Source organism: Macaca nemestrina, chromosome 9 (assembly GCF_043159975.1).
Source record: "Macaca nemestrina isolate mMacNem1 chromosome 9, mMacNem.hap1, whole genome shotgun sequence".
Classification (NCBI taxonomy): domain Eukaryota; kingdom Metazoa; phylum Chordata; class Mammalia; order Primates; family Cercopithecidae; genus Macaca; species Macaca nemestrina.
Window position 1 is genome coordinate 31,059,162 of NC_092133.1, and position 21,860 is coordinate 31,081,021.

The 21,860-nt window shown below is 56.2% G+C and overlaps 1 protein-coding gene across 1 annotated transcript; it reads right to left on the reverse strand.

Annotated features, from left to right (window-relative positions):
* Positions 1-2,737: 2,737 nt before the first annotated feature.
* Positions 2,738-17,502, reverse strand: LOC105478342 (tripartite motif containing 8). The gene is made up of 6 exons (XM_011735508.3): positions 15,910-17,502; positions 6,298-6,393; positions 5,749-5,982; positions 4,912-4,943; positions 4,664-4,779; positions 2,738-4,302 (listed from the first exon to the last, which is right to left on the reverse strand). The coding sequence occupies exons 1-6, from the start codon at positions 16,477-16,479 to the stop codon at positions 3,695-3,697; spliced, it is 1,656 nt and encodes a 551-aa protein (XP_011733810.1). The 5' UTR covers positions 16,480-17,502; the 3' UTR covers positions 2,738-3,694.
* Between the last annotated feature and the right edge of the window lie 4,358 nt (positions 17,503-21,860).

Below are 21,860 nucleotides of genomic sequence, written 5' to 3' on the forward strand. Positions count from 1 at the left end.
CTGAGTGAGCCTGTTCCCTGGGGCAGCCCCAGCTCTTGCTGGGCCTCCTCTGCCCCTGACCCTTTTGGGAGCTGGGTGACAGCTGCTCCTACAAAGCCAGGGACAGCTGGATGGCTGGGGACAGCTGGGTGGGTTAGTGTCTCCCTGCTTCCCTGGCTGCCTAGAGATCCCCCCAAGCCAACTCTGGGCAGCTGCTGCTTCACCTATAGATGTGTGCGTGAGCGTGTGTTTGTCTGGGGTGGGCTTCAAAGCTGGGATGTGGAGGGGCTCGAGCCCATCCCATTCCCACCAGAATGTCCCCTCCAGATATCAGATCTCAGTGGACTGACGCACCTGGAGAAAGGGCCTCTCCCCTCAGTCAAAACAAAACTAGGCCAAGTGGGAAAGAAATTGGGCAGCTTTCTGTCTTGGCTCCCAACTGTTGGCATGGGGGACGTCCCAGGGTTCCTGGGAACTGGAGAAAGGGACGGTGAGACAGAAGCAGATGTCAGTGGAGTGAAGTGACTGTCCACTGCCACCTGTCCCCAGGCATCCTGCACCCTGGGCTGGAGGAGCACTATGCTCCAGCCATCTCCCCACTCCCTTTAGCCCCAAACAGGTGCACAGGGAGGGAAGGGGGAGGCCAGCTGTTGTCATAAAGCTCCTGGCTCCCTGCCACACTGGGGAAGGGAACGATGAAGCAAGGGTCCACCATTCCACCCGAGTCATCCTCTACTCGCACAGGGCAGGAAGGCGGAGGCAGTTAGCAAGACTATGACTATGGTTTGGTCTGGCCAGCCCCAAAGTCTTTATTTTTCTTTATTTATTTTTTCCCCTTTGAGACAGGATCTTGCTCTGTTGCCCAGGCTGGAGTGCAGTGGCAAGATCTCAGCTCACTGCAACCTCTACCTCCCAGCCTCAATCAAGCAATCCTCCCATTTCAGTCTCCAGAGTAGCTAGGACCACAGGCCCACAGCACCACGCTTGGCTAATTTTTCGGGTTTCACCATATGACCCAGGCTGGTTTTGAACTCCTGGACTCAAGTGATCCATCCACCTTGGTCTCTCAAAGTGCTGGGATTACAGGCGTGAGCCAACGTGCTTGGCAAGCCTTTATTTTTCTGAGGGGAGGGGTGGCTAGGGGTCAGTGAGGCTTGGACCACTGGCATGGGACATTTTTTTTTTTTTGAGATGGAGACTGGCTCTGTCACCCAGGCTGGAGTGCAGTGGCACGATCTCGGCTCACTGCAACCTCTGCCTCCCGGGTTCAAGTAATTCTCCTGCCTCAGCCTCCTGAGTAGCCGGGATTACAGGCGCCCACCACCATGCTGGCTAATTTTTGTATTTTTAGTAGAGATGAAATTTCACGTTGACCAGGCTGGTCTCGAACTCCCGACCTCAGGTGATCCGCCCGCCTCGGCCTCCCAAAGTGTTGGGATTACAAGCCTGAGCCACTGTGCCTGGCAAGCATGGGACTTTACATGGCTCTCTGCCTTGTCCTGGGCTTCCTGGGGTAGCTGGCATTCAGGCCCTGATTCTGCTCAAACAAGAGGAAAGACAGCTAGTCACCCAGCAGAGTACAGAAGTACATGGGCTGTGGACTTACAGCTCTGTGCAGAGCATCAGTCTACAACTGGAGCCTTTTGATGATGAGGTCCCTCTCCAGAGAAGGGCCTTGGGGTGTCCCAGCTTACTCTCCCCACAGTGGCCTCTGTGACAAGCAGCAGGAAGGACCCTGGCCACCCCGATGGCAGCACTTCTCCAACCCCAGGATGTGTCAGAATAGAATTAAAAATGCAAATTCCTGGGCTCTCAGAGATTCCCAATGAGTCTAAGCTGGGCCTCAGGAATCAGCGCCCCTACCTCTCTCTTTTTTTTTTTTTTTTTTTTTTGAGACAGGGTCTCACTCTGTTGCTTTGTTGCGCAGGCTGGAGTGCAGTGACTTGATCTAGGCCTACTGCAACCTCTGCCTCCCAGGCTCAAGCAGTTCTCCCACCTCAGTCCCAGAGTAGCTGGGACCACAGGTGTGGTGTGCGCCACCAAGCCCAACTAATTTTTGTATTTTTTGTAGAAACAGGGTTTTGACATGTTGCCCAGGCTGGTCTCAAACCCCTGAGTTCAAGCAATTTGCCTTCCTTGGCCTCCCAAAGTGTCAGGATTACAGGCGTGAGCCATAGCAAGAAATCAGCCCTTTTAACAAGCTCCCAAGACATGCTTGAGACTTGGAGAAGCTCTGCCGAAGTGGATGGGGACAAGATGTCTTTTTCATCTTGCCACCTCACCTCCACCCCTCCCAAGGCCAAAGCCCCAAGTCCAAAGGAAGTATGGACCCGAGTGGTCCCCTCTCCCTATGGGGGCCATGGCCTAGCTAGATGACATTCTGTCTCTATGCCCGCAGCCCTGCACAGTGCCTGGCACATAGTGTGCACTCAAATATTTGTGGCCTGAAGGAGGTAAACTTTGCAAGACCCATAGAAAGGTGTTTCTCCTTTGTCCTCAGCTAAGAGCACACTGGCAGAACCTCAAAGAGATGCCAGGGCCCAGGTGGCATGGGGCTGGGCCTGGGAGGCCCTGGGCAAATATTTGTCAAATGAACCCAAGGCCAAGAGCAGACGGAGTCAGTGCCTGACGAACTGACATTCACAGGCCTGGAACCAGCTGGACCCGGGGGGCAAAATCAAGGCAAGGAGGGCAGGGGCCCCTCCCCACACTGATCCCAGGCCTCGGAGGGGGACAGGGGAACAGGCGAGGCAGGGAGTGGGACTGCGCCATCATGTTTATTAGAAGGTTGGATTTTGGTGTGTGCTCTAGACAGATTACAGAATAAATACCTGCGCCTTGAGAACAGGAAGTCCACGATTCATACAAAGTGCTCACTACAGGAAGTTGCTGTGTCAAAATCCAGGCAAGGACCCAACTCCGGGCAGCCCCTCCTCCCTGCTGACCTCAACAAGGGCTGTGCTATTTTTTTTTATTTTATTATTTCTTTTATTTCTCTTTATTATTATTAATATTATTATTATTTGCTTTTAATGTGGTCACTATCATTGGCAAAGTTCTTTTTCCCCTTTCCTGGACATAGGGTTCCTGTCTTTAAAAGATTCCACTCTGAGGCTGAAGGTGCCAAAAGCTGCTTGAGAAGTGGCCTTTGAACTCCGTCTGGGAAGATGGTGAGGAGAAGGAAGCAGGAGAAATCATTCTTGGTTTAAAAAAATAAAAAACAAAAACAAAAGTCCCACAATCTAAAGGTCATTCCTTACTCGATCAGTGATCAAACTGCCCAAAAGGAAAACAAGAGGAGAAACAAACCCTGGGCGTTCCTCCCGGGCAGGGTAAGAAGGGTGGGACCCCCAAGCTTTCAGGGAAGCTAAGGCTCCTTCCAGCCATGGGGGTGTGAAGGGGAAGGAGTAGAGGAAAAAAGGAGAGACAGAAGAGAGCTCAGCGCCTTGACACAGACACTTTCCCATCTCCAGGGCCACCTGCGGTCCCAGCCCAGGCCAGCTCCCACTGTCACCTGTGCGTCCAGGAGATTCATAATAAAAAAAATCAGAAACAAAGCCAAAACCAAAACAAAATCCAAAAGGAAAAGACCTGGGGCAATGGAATGAGGAAGAGGGGAGGCGAGGAAGGTAGAAGGGCAGGTCTCTGGATGCATAACTCCCGAGCCCGGGGGCCGGGGAGGAAGATTCCCCAGCGCCCCGCCGCCTGCGTGGCGTTAGCTCGTCACGTAGTGTTTGGTGGACGGCTGCCCATACACCCTGTAGAAATCCTGGTGGCCGGGCTGCTGGGAGGCGTCAAGCCAGTCTCTGACCGCCAGGCTGGGAAGGGACTGGGGGACGGAGGGTGTGGGCGGGAGCGGGTGTGAGTACTCCTGCGAGGGCACTGTCCAGGGAAAGTGGCCGGAGCGGGGGTAGGGCTGGTGGCCGCCATGGTTGGCCACGGAAGAACAGTAACAGTTGTCCACAGAACAGACGAGAATCTTGCGGCCGCCATACTGGGGGAGCATGGGCTGCTGGGCGGCGGAGCCATTGGGATACTGCGATGGGGGGAACACGGGGCTTGAGTGCACTGGTTGGGCGCCGCCCGGCAGGGCCACCAAGTGCTGCGTGGAGCTGCAGGGCCCCAGGGGCTGCCCAGACTGGCCCTCACCGCTGGCTGTGCCCGCCGCCCCGTACTGGCCGCCCACAGGGCCCGACGACGTCTCTAGGAAACTGGCCTCTGGGAAGGCCGTTGAGTGCTTGCGCTTTTCCGCCCCAGAGCTGCTCACGCCACAAGGGTACAGGGGGACACTCTGCAGGAAGGGCACCGGCGTGCTGAAGGGGCCTGTGGAGAGTTGGGGCAAAAGTCGCCAAAGCTCCCGCCCCAAACAACCTAGGCCTCCTCTCCCCGGGTTGGACCTGGGGACCATTGACACCTAGAGGCTCGAGAATGTTACATCTCAGGTGATGCTTGCTCCTCTACAATTAGGAGGTAGAGAATAGTTATATCCCCACTTTAAGCTGAAGAAATGGAGGCTGGGGAGGTCATGTTGCTTACCCACTGTCCCACAGCTACAAGTGGCAAAGCCAGGATATGAGGACAGGTCTCCCAGACTGGGCCACACTGCCTCTTGGAGGGAAAGCTCTGGCGCTGAACCCCTCCCCAAAGGGCCCTGTCTCCCTTCGGCGGAACACCCCACCCTCACCTTCTAGCATTTTCCGCAGCTGCTTCTCCTTCTTGGCCACCTCGTTCAGGAAGAGCTTGGAGTTCAGGTGGCCGATCTTAGGGGGGGAAAGGCTGCTGCCCGTGCAGGTCTGGGTCCTGGGGGCAGTGGACGGGGCATCTGCTGTGAGGAGGCATCACCGGTGAGCCCGCCCTACCTCCCCGCCATGGGCCTGGTCCCCCTGCCCTCCCTAGGATGTGCCCCTGGGAGGGCTGGGGCCACCAGCTCACCTGTCCATCAGGATTTTCACAGACTTGGTGTTCTGTTGGGGGAAAGAAAAGGGTCAAGTCAGTGGAAAAGGCAGCCCAGGGAGAGCCCGGGGAGAGGGGAAGACAAAAGCTGCCCCCCGAGAGTCTCCCCCAGGCCAGGTGGATCCTGTCATTCTGGACAGAAAGTGGCAGGGGTTGGGGTGGCCATTTGCGGAAGAAGAGCTAACATTTACTGAGCTCTTGCCACATGACCCAGGCATTGTTAAGTGCTTTCTGTGCATCTATAACTTCATCCAGATAGCTACCCAAGAAGAAGGGCTCTGCAGGCCCACACTGTTTTAGCTCAAGTCTTTGGGGCCAGATGTGTTTTGGAATTTGGAAATTCTTTTGATTTTAGAAGGAATATACAGTGCCTGTATCATATATTACATATCATCCCCAGCAAGACACAACAATCGAATACATCAACATTTCTGCAGCAAAATGTTTGAATTTTCCTACCAAGTGAGATAAAGACCACAAATTGCCTAACATCAGTTCAGGTCAATTTTTGCTATTAAATTAGATGCCAAAACTTGTTTCTGTTAGTTTTCAGAGATGTTTATAAATATGGAATTGTGGATAAAGAATAGTAGCCCTGTATCATCAACACTACTTTGCAGGTGAGGGAACAAGGCCCGGGATGTACCTATGACTTGCCCAAGGTCACAGTGCTAGAAAGAGCAGGCAGGTGGATTTGAACCCATGCACGCTGGCTCCAAAGGCAAGGGCATGTGAGCTACAGGTCGGGGAAACTGCAGATCTCAATTTGGAAATGGCCCTCTGGGTGCCAACAGCCTGGTCCTGGGCCCAGCTCACCTTCATGAAGCTGACATCCTCCGTCTTATCAAAGAGCAACTGCAGGGAGCCCAGCAGCTTCTTGGCCTCCTGCATGCGCTCCCCGAGGTGCAGCGCCTGCGCTGCGTTCTCGCTGCAGAACTTGGCCTGGGCCTTGTCCAGGACCTCCACTGTCTGCCGCAGATCCTCGTCCAGCAGTTGGTGCAGTTTCTCGTACTGCAGCCGAACTTCCTCCTTCAGTTGGCTCACTTTCTCCTGTGAGTACAGGGGGTAGGAGTGGGCAGGCAGGTGAGCACTGGAGACCTTTTGTTTCCCCCTCTTACCCATCTCACATCCTAGAACTCCAAGTTACCAGGCTGCCCCAGGCTCCCAGGGGCAAGGTCTGACCTGCCAGTTCCCCACTGGTAGCCAGCATCCCTTGGCACCAGTGGGTATCCACGGACAGTTCACTGAATGACTGATGGAGTGGTTCTGGCGTAGAGCCACACAGTCAATCCTTAGTAAGGAACTCACCCAAAGCCCTGCACTCAAGCCACCCCCATCCCTCAGCATGGCCTTGGGCTTAGCTACCTCCACCAGGCGCTTGTCTGACTCGAGTTTGTACAGCTGGTCCTCAATGTCCTGCTCTCGCTCCTCCAGCCGGTCCTGCTGCTTCATGAGCATCTTCTGCAGGGACAGTTGGATGGGGGTATCAGAGGGGCTGTGGCTCCAACCCTGACCCATGCTTCCCTCTACACAACACATGCATCCTATGGATCCTTTGACCCGACGGCACCAAGCCTCTGCCACCCAGCCCCTCTGGCCCCCTCCAATCCCAGGGGCCTATTACTAGCTCTCCTCAGAATAGCTTCCCATGCCTATTTATTTATTTATTATTTTTTTAGATGGAGTCTCATTCTGTTGCCCAGGCTGGAGTGCAGTGGTGCAATCTCGGCTCACTGTAACATCTGCCTCCCGGGTTCAAGTGATTCTCCTGCCTTAGCCTCCCAAGTAGCTGGGATTACAGGTGTGCGCTACAACGCCCAGCTAATTTTTTTGTAGTTTTAGTAGAGACGGGGTTTCACCATGTTGAGCAGGCTCATCTCAAACTAATGACCTCAAATGATCTGCCCACCTTGGCCTCCCAAAGTGCAGGGATTATGGGCGTGAGCCACCATGCCCAGCCCCCATGCATATTTAAACCCTGAGCTTTCGAGGCAGGGCTACACCAACCTCTGTTCTAAGCACTTTTCCTGTACAGATTTATCTAATCATCTCAGTAATGTCATAAGGTAAGTACTATCATTATTCTCATTTCACAGAAGAGGAAACTGAGGCCTAGAGAGGTTAAGTAATTTGTCCATGGTCATGCAGCTTGTAAATAGCAGAGCTTTGGCACAAACCCAGGTGATCTGGCAGCAGGGTCCACTCTTACCCAGTCTGTGCTGCCTCTCCCTGGGGAGCGTCATCTAAGAGATAAGTACCCTAAGATGCAGGGGGTCAAATTCCCTTCCAAAGCCACATGAGCCTCTGTCCCAGTCCAGAGATCTCACTTTATATTCGCCTTACATTAGGGGGCATCAAGCCTGCCACCCCCTCCCTTGTTCTTAAGACCAAGAGCTAGGACTCTGGAGTCCTGGCTAGCTCCCTCAGCCCCTCAGTGGGACCCAGGCAGAAAGGAGATTTGGGGTCTCCTAAGACCTGAGGCCAGGCTGCTGGAAGGTACTGTACCAAGCTGCCCTTCTCAGCTCATAATCTCCTGTCCCCACAACCCCTTCCCTGCCAGCCACTTCATCTCTCCTGCCCTCCTCCCACCAGATATGCCTCTTCAGACAGGCTCTCTCCCCTGCTCAAAAACTCTCTGTGACTCCCTGCTATCAACTACTTTAGCATGGCAATGAAGACTCTTTTACATCCTGACTCTTCCAGCCGGCTGGGCTGGTATCCTGTCCCCAACACTCCGCACATGGAAACTCCCTGCAGCTCTAAGTACATTCTTCTGCAGCCCACAGTGCCTCCTCCCTCCCCTGTCTATCCTTCAAGGCCCAACTTAAATCCCTACTCCTCTAGGAAACTTTCCATGACCCCCGCTCTGAGGCTGTGCAGGTCCCTCCCGGTCCTGGCTACGGGGTGGGGCTGTCCCACTCTGCCCTCCTTCTCAGGTTGTGCTGTCCAATATGGTAGCCACTAGTCATATGTGGCTATTTAAATCCAAGTTAACAAAAAATAAAAAATAAGGTCGGGCACTATGGCTCATGCCTGTAATCCCAGCACTTTGGGAGGCCAAGGCGGGCGGATCACCTGAGGTCAGGAGTTTGAGACCAGCTTGACTAACATGGAGAAACCCAGTATCTACTAAAACTACAAAATCAGCTGGGCGAGGTGGTGCATGCCTGTAATCCCAACTACTCAGGAGGCTGAGGCAGAAGAACCCGGGAGGTGAAGGTTGTAGTGAGCCAAGATCGCACCATTGCACTCCAGCCTGGGCAACAAGAGCGAAAGTCTGTCTCAAAAAAAAAAAAAAAAAAAAGTTAAATATCATTTCCTTATGCACCAGCCCCATTTCAAGTGGCCAGTACCTATGTATCACTAGTCTCAGATACTAAAGTTACAAAATGTTACCATCATGCAGAAGTTCTATTAGACAGCACTATTCTGGAGTCTTCTAATTGCCTCACAAACCATGGTCTCATCTGCCTACAAGACACAGGGCCTCTTAAGAACGGGGATTTGCTGCTGTCTTTCTCCACTTCCCTTCAGAGACAGGCCACACAAAGGCCTGGGCGGCTTGAGATGCATAACAAATCCACTCAATAAGCCCGCGGGTTCCACACACAAAATAAAATTCGCAAAGCAGCTCTGTGTAACCACAGACATTCACAGTAACTGTCATGCAGCAAGGAGTGCTTCTCTTTCTTCCTCTGTGGGGGCCTGAGAGTAGCCCTCCAGTTCAACGCCATGACTCCCACCCCAGTCACACCCAGCTGGCCCCCCGAAGACAAGCTGCCATCAATCCCTTCCTCATCCCACCAGCCCATTTTATGTAGGGGCAAACCAAGGCCCACCAGAGACTTCAGCCAGACCCCATTTTGTGTTGGAGGCTACTCTGGAAATAACCAGAACCCTGGGAGCAGGAGGAAGTGTGGGGGTGAGGCTTTCACCTCAGAAGCTGGGTGCAAGGGGCCCACACACAACTTAACCTTTCAGTGACCCAGGACAGGACTTCTAAAAGAAACAGACCCGGGAGACCTTGCTCTGCCCCCAGAAGCGCCAAGAGGCACAGGAATCTGCTGCCAGCCCAAGGGGTCAGAGCCTGACAGCACACACAGCATGGGCGGGCAGGCGCAGGGGCGCCTGGCACAAAGCTGCACATGCACATAAGAATACCTTGCCACCTGAGCCCCGAGCCCGCCTCAGGTATGCTGGCGGGCACAGCCGCAGGTGCAAACGCACTTGACCCAACCCCCTCACAGGGAAGGTTGGACCTCCTTGGAGGCCCCAGACAATGGCGAGAGGCCTGGCACGATGGCGAGGAGGCCAGGACACTCCAGGAACATCAGGCCCGCTGACCTCCCCTGGAACAATTGGCCCTCAAATTCTTGCCTGCTGGCTGCCCCATGCCTACCCTCAGGAGGACAAGGTCCCCCTCAGGTACTCCTCAGAGTCCAGGTCACTCCCTCCATCCAGTGCTCAGGACATCTGAAAGGCCCTGCTGGCCCCACACATCTCGCACCATGGGCTTCCTGCATGGCTGCTTCTCCACGACCAAACCCACCAGGAGCTGGTTCAGGGCGGACCCAAGTGAGTCCCAGGGGAGGGGTAGGAAAGAGGCAGCTCCAAGGTCCCAGCGCAGCTTAAGGACAGGAGCGGAGCTGTCCACACCCACCCCGCCGGCTGGTGGGTGCCCCTTTGCCCCATCCCTTGCCGATGCCCAGGGAGTGACCCCTCAGGGCACAGCAGAGACAGGGCCTTCCTGTCCAGTCCTGGGGGGGTGGGGCTCAGCCCCTTCCCTCTTCTTCCGTGCTTTCCTCAGTTTTCCCTGGCAGCACTTCTACCCTGGGAGCCAGCAGAGTCTTCCCGAGTTTCTCTGTCCTGGGCACTCTGGGTGGGACACCAGCCCAGGCCACACAGAGGCGTGGCCACAGTCCCTAGCAGGTGGGAGGGTTTCATTTCCCCCTCCTGCTGCAGAGGCCACTGGGCTCCTGTCTCTGCTGCAGGGGTTGGAGTGAGAGCAGGAAGGGGAAGGAGGCTGGCCAGGGGGTGCCTGTCAGGGAGGAGTTGGGGGGTTGCACTGGCCTGGCCTGCTCTCCCTCGAGGCCAGTTCCTGCTACAGACAGCGCCTGGGAGAACAGTGGGAGCTGCTGCCGCCTTAAGCCTGGGAAATTGGAAGGAAGATGGGAAATACCCGCCTGCTGTCCCCTTCACGACCCCACCCCAGTTCACCAAATGAGCAAATCAGGATGCCAGGACACTGGAAGATGCTGGAAGACAGGGAGCAGAGGAAGGAAGACCCGGACCCCCCACCACCAGCAGCCTCCTTTCCATCCCAACCCCCCCTGCCTCCCCAGGGAATGGCTAAGAGCCAATGCCCCATTTCCCACCTGAGAAAAACCCATAGCTGAGATTGGACCGGATTTCCCAGCTCAATTCAGAGCAAGTACTCTCCGAGCAGGCAGATGGGGCTGGGGGCACCTTACACACGCCACCGCACCCCCACACCCACCCCCCAGGGTGCGTGGCCTGGACTGCGCACACTGGAGCACGCAGGAGCAGAGCAGACAGAGCAAAGTGGAACGTGGCCAGGGCTAGAAGCTCTGGAGGCCCCAGGCCTCCAGGGAGACGGGGACTAGGTGGGGCCCAGGGAGGACCTTCACACCCCCAGCCCTGCCTATCGGGCCTCAGGCCTTCGGTGGTCTGCTCGGAGCCTGTGAGGACAAAAGCATGAAGAATCAGGAGCCACCATTCCCACCCTCCACCACCTGGGCCACCACTCCTCAGCTTTACCGTTGCTCCCTCTGACTCCCCTCCCAGCCTGGAGCAGGGAACCCTGAGCCCCTACAGTCCTGCCCCAGGAAAGCCTCATGTCCCTCTGGAGCCTGACTGGCCACACCAGCTGCCATTTTTGATGCCAGACTAGACTGGGCAGACGGGTGAGGCTTGGGGACTCTAGTCTGTATAAAAGTTAATAAATAATAATAATAAAACCCTCAAGTCAACCTTGAAGAGAAACAAGGTCAGGAGGAAACAGGGCCCCAGGGACCGGGAAAGAGGCAGTCTCTAGGTTTTCAGACAAGACCAGCGCTGGCTCCAAAAGCCCCTGTGGTGGTGGGAGAGGCAGAGCAGGGAGGGGCAAGAAGAGGGGGTTGGGCAGCCTCTTCCTGCTCAGGTCCCTGCCCGGTGACTCTCCGGCCAGCTCCAGCTCTGGCTCCAGCCCCCTCCTCAGAGCCACCCCATCCTAACCCTCCCCTACTCCTCCCCCTGGTCCCTGTCCCCATCTCTCCCCGGGTCTCTGGGCCCACAGCACTCTCCCCTTTCGTCAGAAAAGCTTCTGCCTGCCCTAAACCCCCTTTCCATGCCTCAAGCCTCTGCCTTGGGCTATCATGTGAACCCCAGGCTGGGGAAACCACAGGCCGCAGAGGGAAGGGGCTCCAGGGCAGGCACCAGGGCAAGGAGAGAGGCAGCGCCTCAGATGCGAGCCCGGCAGACCCCAGAGAGGGCTTCCCAGCTGCAGAGTGGAATTAGCTTTTGCCATGCAGAGAGCAGCGCTCTGGGGCAGCAGAACAAAGAGGCGAGAGAGAAAGCCCCCCTTTGTCTGGCTTTGAATGCCAGGCCAGCCGGGAAGGAAGGCTTTCCCAGAGCCAGGGAGGAGGCCAGCCAGGCCAGCCTGCTCAGCCCGGGGCAGGGGCCCAAGCCGGGCTTACTCCGCCTCGCCAGACTGTGCCCAATACAACAGCACAGGACCCATTCGGCTCCTACCTCCAATACCCGCCACAGGCTCACTCCAAGGGGAAGCCCATCTTTCCCTCCTTTCCCCGACACCCCCACCACAGGGGGACGTCCCAGGACCCCTGACAAACTCACAGCCACCAAGCAAGGATCACCTGAGCAGGCACTCACAGAGCAGCACAGTAGTACTGCCAACTGTCAAGAAGGCACACTCAACTTCGACTCACAGGCACTCAGCAGGCCTGGTAGGCAGACACGGCCGCGCAACTAGAGACTGAAGTCAGGCACGCTGCGCCTTCTCAGAGACACCCATGTGAGATACAAAAAAATCAGTCACATCCAAGATACACGACCCAGATGTGCTGGCTACACATGCACACACACACACCTGCAGACAGACACGGACGTGCGGCCACCCAGGGCTGCAGGAGTCAGAGTAGTCAATATTGTGTGCATGACAGGTGCCCGGCCATGTCAGCAGGATCCTGGGATGGGGGTGGGCAGCTGGGCCTCTGCCTGAGGCTCTGTTTCAGGGGCAACGGAGGAAGGCCAAGCCAGGGCCTCCTTCCACGAAGACTCGGGGTGGCCAGAGAAGGGGCCACATGATCTCACACCACACACACACGTGTGTGCACACAAACACACACACCCCTGCAGGAGTATGGTCTGCTGTGGGGAGATGGAGCAGTGAGGTCTGCACTGCTGGAGTCAGGCTGCAGCCCCAGCCTCAGCACCAGCCCCAGTAGAGCCAGCCCTCACTCTTACTGCGTACTCAGAGACAGACAAATGGAGAGGAAACCCAGGATTCCCTCCAGGGTCTCAGGGTGACCCCTCCAGCCACCGGCAATGTGCACAGGATCCCCTCACTCCAAGCAGGGGCAGATCCCACACTGGCCCAAGCAGTGGGATCTCCTCCCCCAGAGAACACCTCTTCTTGACTCTGAACCTCTGAGAATGCAAGGAACAGGGTCCTAGCAACATGTTCAGCCTTGCTGTGGGACGCCAGGGACGATGCAGAGACACAACTATAACTGCACAAGACTCAAGCAGATACACCTGCATAGACACACATGCACCACATACCTGCAGGCCCCTCACACATGCAACCGGGCCTGCACTTGGGTCTTCTTTCCATGTCGTGGGGGGTCATGAGATAAGGACACCCCCCCCAGCTCCCACCAGTCCCTCATTGCTTTAGATGAACTCCTGAACCTGGGGGCCAGGAGGGGTCTGACCACTCAGGATTGCCAGGACTGAGCCCACCTGGATGTCCAAATCTTGGGCCCTTAGCTTCCCCACAACCTCATGGGAGAGCACATTTAGGATCTAGGCACATCCTAGAGAATGGTCTCAGGACCATCCAGTGAGTATTCAGGCCTCAGGGCAATGTGGCTGACACACTGGCTTCCCAAGGGAAGATTAGGGCAACAACCCGCTTGGGCCTGATTCTGAGAGTCCCCCTTGTAGTCCCCCAGGATGGATGGAGGCCCTGCTTGCCCTCCTGCTGGGTCCCTGCTCTAAGCCATGGCCCATGTACACCTGTGGATGCTGTGAGTATGTGATGGTGAGGCCACCAGGGAGGGATTAATCTGGGTTTCCTATTTCTAGCCAATTGACAGGCATGTCAGCAATCCCCCTGGGAGGGCAGAAGAGGATGCACAAGAAGCAGAGCCTAGATTTTAACGCAAGTGCCAGGTCTCTGTGCTTCTGCCCCTGTATCCTGGGGAATTCTGTGGCCCTCGCCCACAATACCAGCAAAGGCCCTTTAAGGCAGACTCCCTCCAGCCAGGGAAAAGGGGCCAAGGAAAAGAGCTCCACCCACTGCCCCTGTTTGGCCTACAGAGAGTGCAGAGGATTCTTCCATTCAGGTTCCTATGGCTCACCCCCTCCTCTCCCTCCTGGGAGGGCAGGCAGGGCCCCTATTTCTCCACATTCAATAAGTCAAACTCACAGTTGAGTGACACTGGGCTACTGAAGGGTTTCCAACCCCAGTGGCCTGGGGCACCAGAAAGAATCAGGGGCCTCGGGAGGAGGAACCTGGAGAAGGATGGGGCTCAGGCTGCCACTGCAGGGCACAGCTGCTGAACGCACAGAATTGCACATCTGGCCCTGATGCAACCCACTACTTCTGAGCCTGCCCACACCAGGCACAAGAAAGCACGTGCACGCGCACACACACGCACCCGCACGCACACACACATACACACACCCTGTGGAGTTGTCGACAAAGTTCAGTGCCTGCTTCCATCCAATCCACGAGTCTGGAGATGAGGGGCCTACTGGGGGGTACCCCAGGGAATACTCTGCATGCACATGCCACCCACCCACCCCTGTCTGCGCCCCAAACTGTAGAGATGGGAGACAGGTGCATTGGAGGGCGAAGCACACAGTCTCAAAGACACTCAAAAACACAGACACCTAAAGCTATCCTCCTACACCAAGTCAGGTGTAATTATGTTTTCTCTCCCACCCCAATTAAAGACATCCCTAGCACTCAGACCAGCTACAGCAGCACTGTGGGTGCGAGCAGGCATCTGCACATCGCCCAGGTTACTGCCCCTCCCCTGTTCCTTTCAGCCACATCTCCTTTCCCCTCCTCTCATTTTCCACTGCCAATCCCAGGACAGAACTGGACAGCCCTCCTTTCTCCTGCCTCTGCACTTTTCCTGGCCTCCTCCCCCAGCCCTTCCATCTTTATTAATAGCAGCAGCTTCCCAATACTGGGGAAAGTGTGGGCTGTGCCTGCCCTGAACTGGGGTGGAGGACACAGCGGGTGGAGGACACACTTCCTTTAAGAAACCAGAGGCCTATCCTGGCACACAAACCCAGGGCTAGTCCATCCGATTGGAAACTAATTATACAGTAAATCGTATTTGCTGTCCCCGCCCCAGCCTGTGGTGGCCCTCCTGCCTTTTGTTGGTTGTATGTGTATGTTTTTTAATTGCTAAACAGTGACTCATTCTGACTGGTCCCCCCACACAGGAAACAGCCCCATCTCCAATCATGCCCTGAACAGAGCTTCCTCATACCCAGCCTCCCCACTGGCCTCCACTAACCTCCAGGGATCCCCACCCAGAGACACTCCCAGTCCCACCGGAGCACAGCCTAGCCCCCAGATATCACACCCAGGCCTCAGGCCCCAGGTCCCAGGCCCCAAGGTGGGGCTTCAGAGAGGACTCCTCGGTGTCAGACCAACCCCTTCCTTTCGGTATGACTCAACCCTGAAAGCCAGAGGACTGGGGAGGGACCTAGGAGGAGCCCCCTCCACTGAAGGGGACGGAAGTATTGCCTCAGTCCAGCTCCAAAACTAGGCCCAGAGGCCTGAGGGGGGAGGCGGTTTGACATTGGCCGCGGCCGCAGGGTGTATACAATGGGAGGGGACGCGGTTCTGTAATCACCCAGCCGGCAGCCCAGGGGAGCCAGCTGCCTGAAACCAGATTTCAAGGCGGCTCAACCTTAAACCCACAGGATTCTTTTTCCGTCTTCCACTTCCCCTCCCCAAATGTGGGAGGGCGGCGAGAGGGTTGGGCTAGGCGAGAGGGCCAGGATGATGAAGACACATACTTGAAGGTTTGTTCATGCGGCCCGTGCGACACACAGGCAAGGGCAGCGATTCTCACACAGGGAGAGCCGGCTCTCGGGAGGAATCCAAATAGCGGAGCCGCTGTCCGGGCCTCGCTGGCTGCCCAGGCCCTGTCCAGAGAGATGGCCGGAGTTCTGCTCTCCCTCCGGAAGCTCCCCCCACCCCCCCAATGTGTTTCCAATAGCGCTGAAAACTAACATGGCTGCTTTTGTTTACTTCCTCATTGGTATGCCAGCATCATGGATCATGTCAGCCACAGCAGCGGCACCGGGACACTCATTACATAAACAGCAGCTGGAGAGGCAGGACCGGGGTCACTGCCTCGGTGACTTCCCGTAGGGCCTACAGCAACAAGGCTGGGGGAGGGAGCTGCGCACCACAGAAAAGCAACACCCAGACTCTACCCCTGACGGTCCCACACCCCAATCCCATAAAGCACTCAGAAAACGGACCCTGTGAGCACAGGTGCGAGAATGTACCAAGTAGCGACCCGGGGCCCTTCTTCCCAGGACCCTGTCCCCAAACTTTCAGAGAAGAGTTTGGCCAGGGGTTACTGGCCTGATGTCACAAGAGTCAGCCTGTCGGGATGGGTGGTCCCCGGGCGGGAGGGAGGGAGGAAGGGACTGTGTGTGTCTGTGTGTGCGCGCGCGCGCGCGCGCGTGTAGGGTACTTGCCCGGATTTCATTCCTTCGGATCTCCACGTCGCACACCGAGTGTCCCTGATGCGCGCCGCTGTAGTAGCAGCAGTACTGGCACACGGCCACCTGCTCGGCCTCGCAGTGGTAGAGGCGGTAGGCGTTGTGCTGCGGGCAGCTCCAGGCCCGCACGTCGTCCGCCTCCACCAGGAGGTGCCCGCGGGCGGTGGAGGGCTGCTGCAGGTGCGTCTGCACGTGGGACTGGCAGCAGGGCGCCTCGCAGCGCAGGCAGACCTTCTGGGCGGGCAGCGGGGGGCCGCGGCGGCAGAACACGCAGTGCAGCGCCGCCGGCGGCTTCTCCACGTGCAGGGCGTTGAACTTCTCCACGATGTTGGTGAGCTTCAGGTTCTTCTCCAGGCCCGGCTTCTGGTTGTAGGCCTGGTTGCACTCTGGGCAGCGCACGAGGCCGCTGTCCTTAGCCCACGCCTCGCCGATGCAGCCCCGGCAGAAGTTGTGTTTGCACGGCAGCTGCACTGGCTCCACGAAGACGTGCAGGCAGATGGGGCAGATGAGCTCCTCCTCGAAGCAGTTCTTCCAATTCTCCGCCATGGCGGCCGCGGGCAGGGGGGCCGGGGCAGGCCTCCCCGACTCCCCAGCCCCGGGGGTCCGTCCAGAGCCGCTGTAGGCCCACCGAGCCCCGAGCTCCGGCCCCAGCCGGCCCCGACGGTCGCTCAGTCAGCAGCGCCTTCCGCGTGCCCGCCCCCCGGAGGAGGGAGCCGCGGTCCTCACGCCGCGCGCGCAGCCGGCTGCGTCTCCTCCTCCTCCCGAGCGCCTAGCGGGAGGCGGCGGACTGCGCCAGGGCCGCGACCGGGGCTCCAGCCCTGGAGGGGAGCTCCGGGGTTCAAATTCCATATAAGAGGCCGCCTCCCCGTCGGCGCGGCTAGGGCAGTGGCGGCCCGCGGCCTGCGCTCGGCCCCGCGGCTGACATTGGGGCGCGCCCCGCAGTAGACGGAGCCTGGGAGCAGCACACTTCCTCCCGCGGCGGCAGCAGCTGCGGCTCCTGCCTGGCTCGTCGGCGCCGCGGCTCCTGCCTGGCTCGTCGGCGCCGCGCCTCCCTCGCGAGGGCCGGGGTCTGGGGTCCGCGGGGCCAGGAGGCTAGGGTGGCCGCACCGAGGGCTGCTAGATCCGGACGGGGCGGGAGGGGCGGGCCGGCGGTCCCTGGGCCACGGTGCGGGCGTCCCCCGGCTGGCTGGCCGGGCGCGGGCTGCGGGGCGCGGGCGGGCCGACTCCGGGGCGCTGCGTGCGCGCAGGGGCAGTCATTCAGATGAAATTCCAGTCCCCGGCCAGAGACACCAGCCCGCCTCTGCCTTCCTCCTCCCTTCACAAATAGAAACGGAAGGGGGAGGGAAAGAAGTGGAAAAAAAGGCAACCGGCGAGGGAGGGAGGGAGAAGCCCCGGCGGCGCTCGGGCCTGACCCCCGGGCGGCTACTTCTGCGCTCCCCCGAGGCCCGGAGCCCCCGCCGCGAAGAGACCCCGCGCGCCCGTCTCCGCGCTGGGCGGGCGCCCGGGCTCTGCTGAGGAAAACAAGGATTGATCAAACTAGAAAGGAATTTTTCTCAACTGCTAATGAACAGGAGGCTCGGCTCCCGGCCCTCCCCTCCCCTCCCCCGGTCCTCCCCCTTCGCCCCCCCGGCCCCCTCCCCCCCACTTTTCTTTTCTTCTCGGCCTCTGCTCGGGCCTGGAAGGCTCGGGGCTGCGGTCGCAGCCAGCCTGCGGCGGCGGGGCCAGGCCGAGCCACCTCCCTCAGTGCCCAGCCATCTTGGGCTCCGCGGCGGCAGCCGGGGTCTGGGCGCACTCGCTGAGGGGCCCGCGGCGTCCTCTAGCTCCTTTTTCTTTTTTTTTTTTGGTGAGATTTTTTTTTTTCCACGGGGAGGGCTGGCGGCCTCCAACAAATTAGGAGAGAGGGGAGAAAACGCGAAGTCCCGATTTCTCTCCACCTCTGCTCCACCCACCCCGGTCCTGTCCAAAAAATAAAAAAAAGATGAGAATTGGAAGAAGTCGGCAGAAAGGCAAGCGCCCGCGGTCCCCGGCTGCTGCCCAGGCGACGCGTCCGGGGCGGGCCTGCGCCCGTTGCTCGGTCCGAGGTCCGTCTGTCTGCCCGCTGCTTCTCAAGAGAGGGGAGGGCGCTTCGGGCAAGGTCTCCGCAGCGGCTGTCGCCTCAGAGCTTTATCGTCAGATCAAAAAAGAAAAAAGAGGAAGAAAAAATCCCAACCCCAACACTCTCATCACAGCCACCTTCAGCCATCTTGCGCTTATTATTATTATTTCAGGAATAATCTGTTTAATAAAAATACCTGCGTATCCAGCCCCTCCCCCGCGTCCTGGGGTCCCCGCCCCCTTTTAATAATAATCTCGATAATAAAAACGATCGGCTGGCCGGGCAGTCCGCGGCGGCCCTTTCCTGCCTCGACTTGCTCGAGCCCGGCTCTCCCCACGGGAAGGGGCGCCGCGGGGTGGGGGTGCGTCCCCGTCGCCCGCGCCAGGAGGAAAGGGCGCCCTCGCCGCCGCTGCCGCCGCGAGGAAGGCGGATGGCTGAGAAGCCGCGGCCCACGGGACCAGCTGGAGGGGCACTCGGGGGTCCCAGCGCCCCGGCCACGGCCCGGCCTGGGAGTCCGCAGCCGGCCGTATACAATGGGTTCGGAGCAGAGCGGGGCAGGCAGGGTGGGGAAGCGAGAGAGCTGGGGGCTGCAGCGAGCCGAGCTCCCGGGCTGGGGCGGAAGGAGACGGGGGGGTGGTGTCCCTACATCAAGGCCAGTCCCGCTACTCGGGAAGGGGGCGGAGAGTCGCGGCGGGGGGGGCGAGGAGAAAGCGGCAGGCGGCGCCTTTAATCAGCACCCGCAGGTTCTGCCCACCCGGCACTGGCTAAAGAAACGGGCGCGGGGCCGGGGGAGAGGCGGGGCGTGCTTTCCGGAAGTGCTGTTACAGCTGCCGGGCGCCCGGCTCCTCCCCCTTTCCCTGTCGCGTTGGGGCTGTTCTGGAGACTGCTCCTGCTATTGGTCGACAAGCTGAGGCTCCACCTCTCTAAGGCGGGGCAGACCCGAGAGTCTCACGTGACTCTCACAAACTTCGGTACATTAAACGTTGGGATGGGAGGGGGTTTTCTGCGCTTGTTAAAAGAGCGATAGCCGGGCGAGGTGGCTCACGCTTGTAATCCCAGCACTTTGGGAGGCCGAGGCGGGCGGATCACGAGGTCAGGAGATCGAGATCATCTTAGCTAACAGGGTGAAACCCCATCTACACTAAAAATACAAAAAAATTAGCCTGGCGTGGTGGTGGGCGCCTGTAGTCCCAGCTACTCGGGAGGCTGAGGCAGGAGAATGGCGTGAACGCGGGAGGCGGAGCTGGCAGTGAGCCGACATCGCACCACTGCACTCCAGCCTGGGCGACAGAGCGAGACTCCGTCTCAAACAACAACAACAACAACAAAAGCGATAATGCCACGGCGTAGTGGGACCACCTCTTTCCGGGACTGAAGTGAAGAGTCCCGTAGCTCTTTACCCAGAGGGAAAGGAGCCTTTGTCGGTTTGCTCAGCAGTCCAGTGGAAGTGAGTAGGAAAATGCAAAGGTTCAGTGTGGGGAGATTTCCCGACGTCCTTAATACTTTTACCTTCATCCCCGGCGCTTTAAACTACCCAGCAAGATAGGCATTTATTCCTCTATTAATAAGGAAACCATGGCTTAAAGCACTGCAGAAATCTGCCAAGGCCAATGGTCAGTCAATAAATCTTCAACAAAAGATTTTTCTAGGCCCTGGGAATTGCCTGAAAAACGTGCAAAAAAATTTAATTTAAATATACGTAGAACAATTTTCGTGATAGAGAATAACAGGCTCACACAAAGGCTTTCTGAAAAAGTGACATTTGAGTTGGGACCAGAATGCACACGAAGAGTCAGATAGGTGAAACCTGGGGGAAGAGCGATCCAGTCAGAAGAAAAAAACAAATGCAAAAGCAATAGAACAGGCAGGTTCCAGGACAGAAAGAAGGCAATGTGTCCAGGAAGAAAGGTAAGGGCCAGAACACACAGGGCCTTCCTTATATATCTATTATATATTATATAATAGTACACTTATTATAAGTGTGCTATATAAGTATAGTATAAGATACTATATAAGTATACTATATAAGTATAGTATACTGTTATATATAGTATATATTATCTCTAGTATTGGATATACTGTATATGGTGATAAGTATAGTATAAATATACTATATGTATTATATGTATTTATAGTATATATTATATATACTATACCATATATTATATATACTATAGTATACCATATATTATATATACGATACCATATATACTATAATATGCCACATATTGTATATACTATACCATAAATTATATATAGTGTAATATGCCATATATTATATATACTATAATTATTGTTTTTTGAGACGAGTTTCATTCTTGTCACCCAGACTGGAGTGCAATGGTGCGATCTCGGCTCACTGCAACCTCCTCCTCCTGGGTTCAAACAATTCCGCCTCAGCCTCCCAAGTAGCTGGGATTACAGGTGCCTGCCACCACGCCCAGCTATTTCTTTTTTTTTTTGAGATGGGGTTTCGCTCTTGTTGCCCGGGCTGGAGTGCAATGGCACTATCTCAGCTCACCGCAACCTCCGCCTCCAGGGTTCAGGTGATTTTCCTGCCCAGCCTCCTGAGTAGCTGGGATTACAGGCACGTGACACCACGCTTGGCTAATTTCGTATTTTTAGTAGAGACAAGGTTTCACCATATTGGTAAGGCTGGTCTCAAACTCCTGACCTCAGATAATCCACCCACCTCGGCCTCCCACAGTGCTATCATTACAGGAGTGAGCCTCCATGCCTGGCTATACTATAATATTTATACTCTCTATATATTATATTTTTCCCTTCTTTCCTCCAAAAATGTTTTAAAAATTATTCCTAGGATTTGGATCTCAACAAAAGGCTGATGGTAGCACCATTTACTAAAAAGGGGAAAATTGAACAGGATTAGATTATTTGAATAAGGCTATTTTCTTTTCTTTTCTATTTTCTCTTTCCTTTCCTTTTTTTTTTTTTTTTTTTGAGACAGAGTTTCACTCTGTTGCCCTGGCTTGAGTGCAGTGGCGCAATCATGGCTCACTGCAGCCTCAACTTCCCAGGCTCAGGTGATCCTGCCTCCTCAGCATCTTGAGTAGCTAGGACTACAAGCACACAACACAGCCCAGCTAAATTTTTGTATTTTTTTCTAGAGTCAGGTTTTCACCATGCTGCCCAGACTGGTGAGTAAAGGGACTTTCTAAGTTGAGTTGGCTCATATCCCAATGGAAATGTTGAGGAGACAATTGTGTATACAGACCCAGTGGGGATGTTTGTCCTGGAGATAGGGATTTTGGAGTCATCAAAGATTATGTTCTAAATGGTAGAACTGAGATTGAAATCCAGTTCTATATGACCCCTGGGTCCCTGATCCTCTGAAGACAGAGCCTGTCTGTAGCGCTTTGCATCTCTTCACATGGGGGGTTGTATGCACGGCAAGTGAATATGTGAATGAATGAATGAATGAATGAATGAACGAACAAGGAGAAAGTGGCTTCTAAGTCCTAATCCTCAATTCCATGCTGTAGGGATGGTGCGAAGAAAGAAGGTCTAGCTTAGAAGCAGTTGGAGGTCCCTTTCTGGCCTCCTTGCCAGTGACCTCCAGTATAAGCAATCTAAACAATTCCTCACTTACTGTCTTTTTTGAACACTCCCCTTAACTTGTAACATGTTTGCTTCTTGGCCGGCATGGTGGCTCATGCCTGTAATCCTAGCACTTTGGGAGGCCGAGGTGGGCGGATTACGAGGTCAGGAGATTGAGACCATCCTGGCTAACACGATGAAACTCCGTCTCTACTAAAAATACAAAAAAAATTAGCCAGGCGCGGTGGCGGGCGCCTGTAGTCCCAGCTACTCA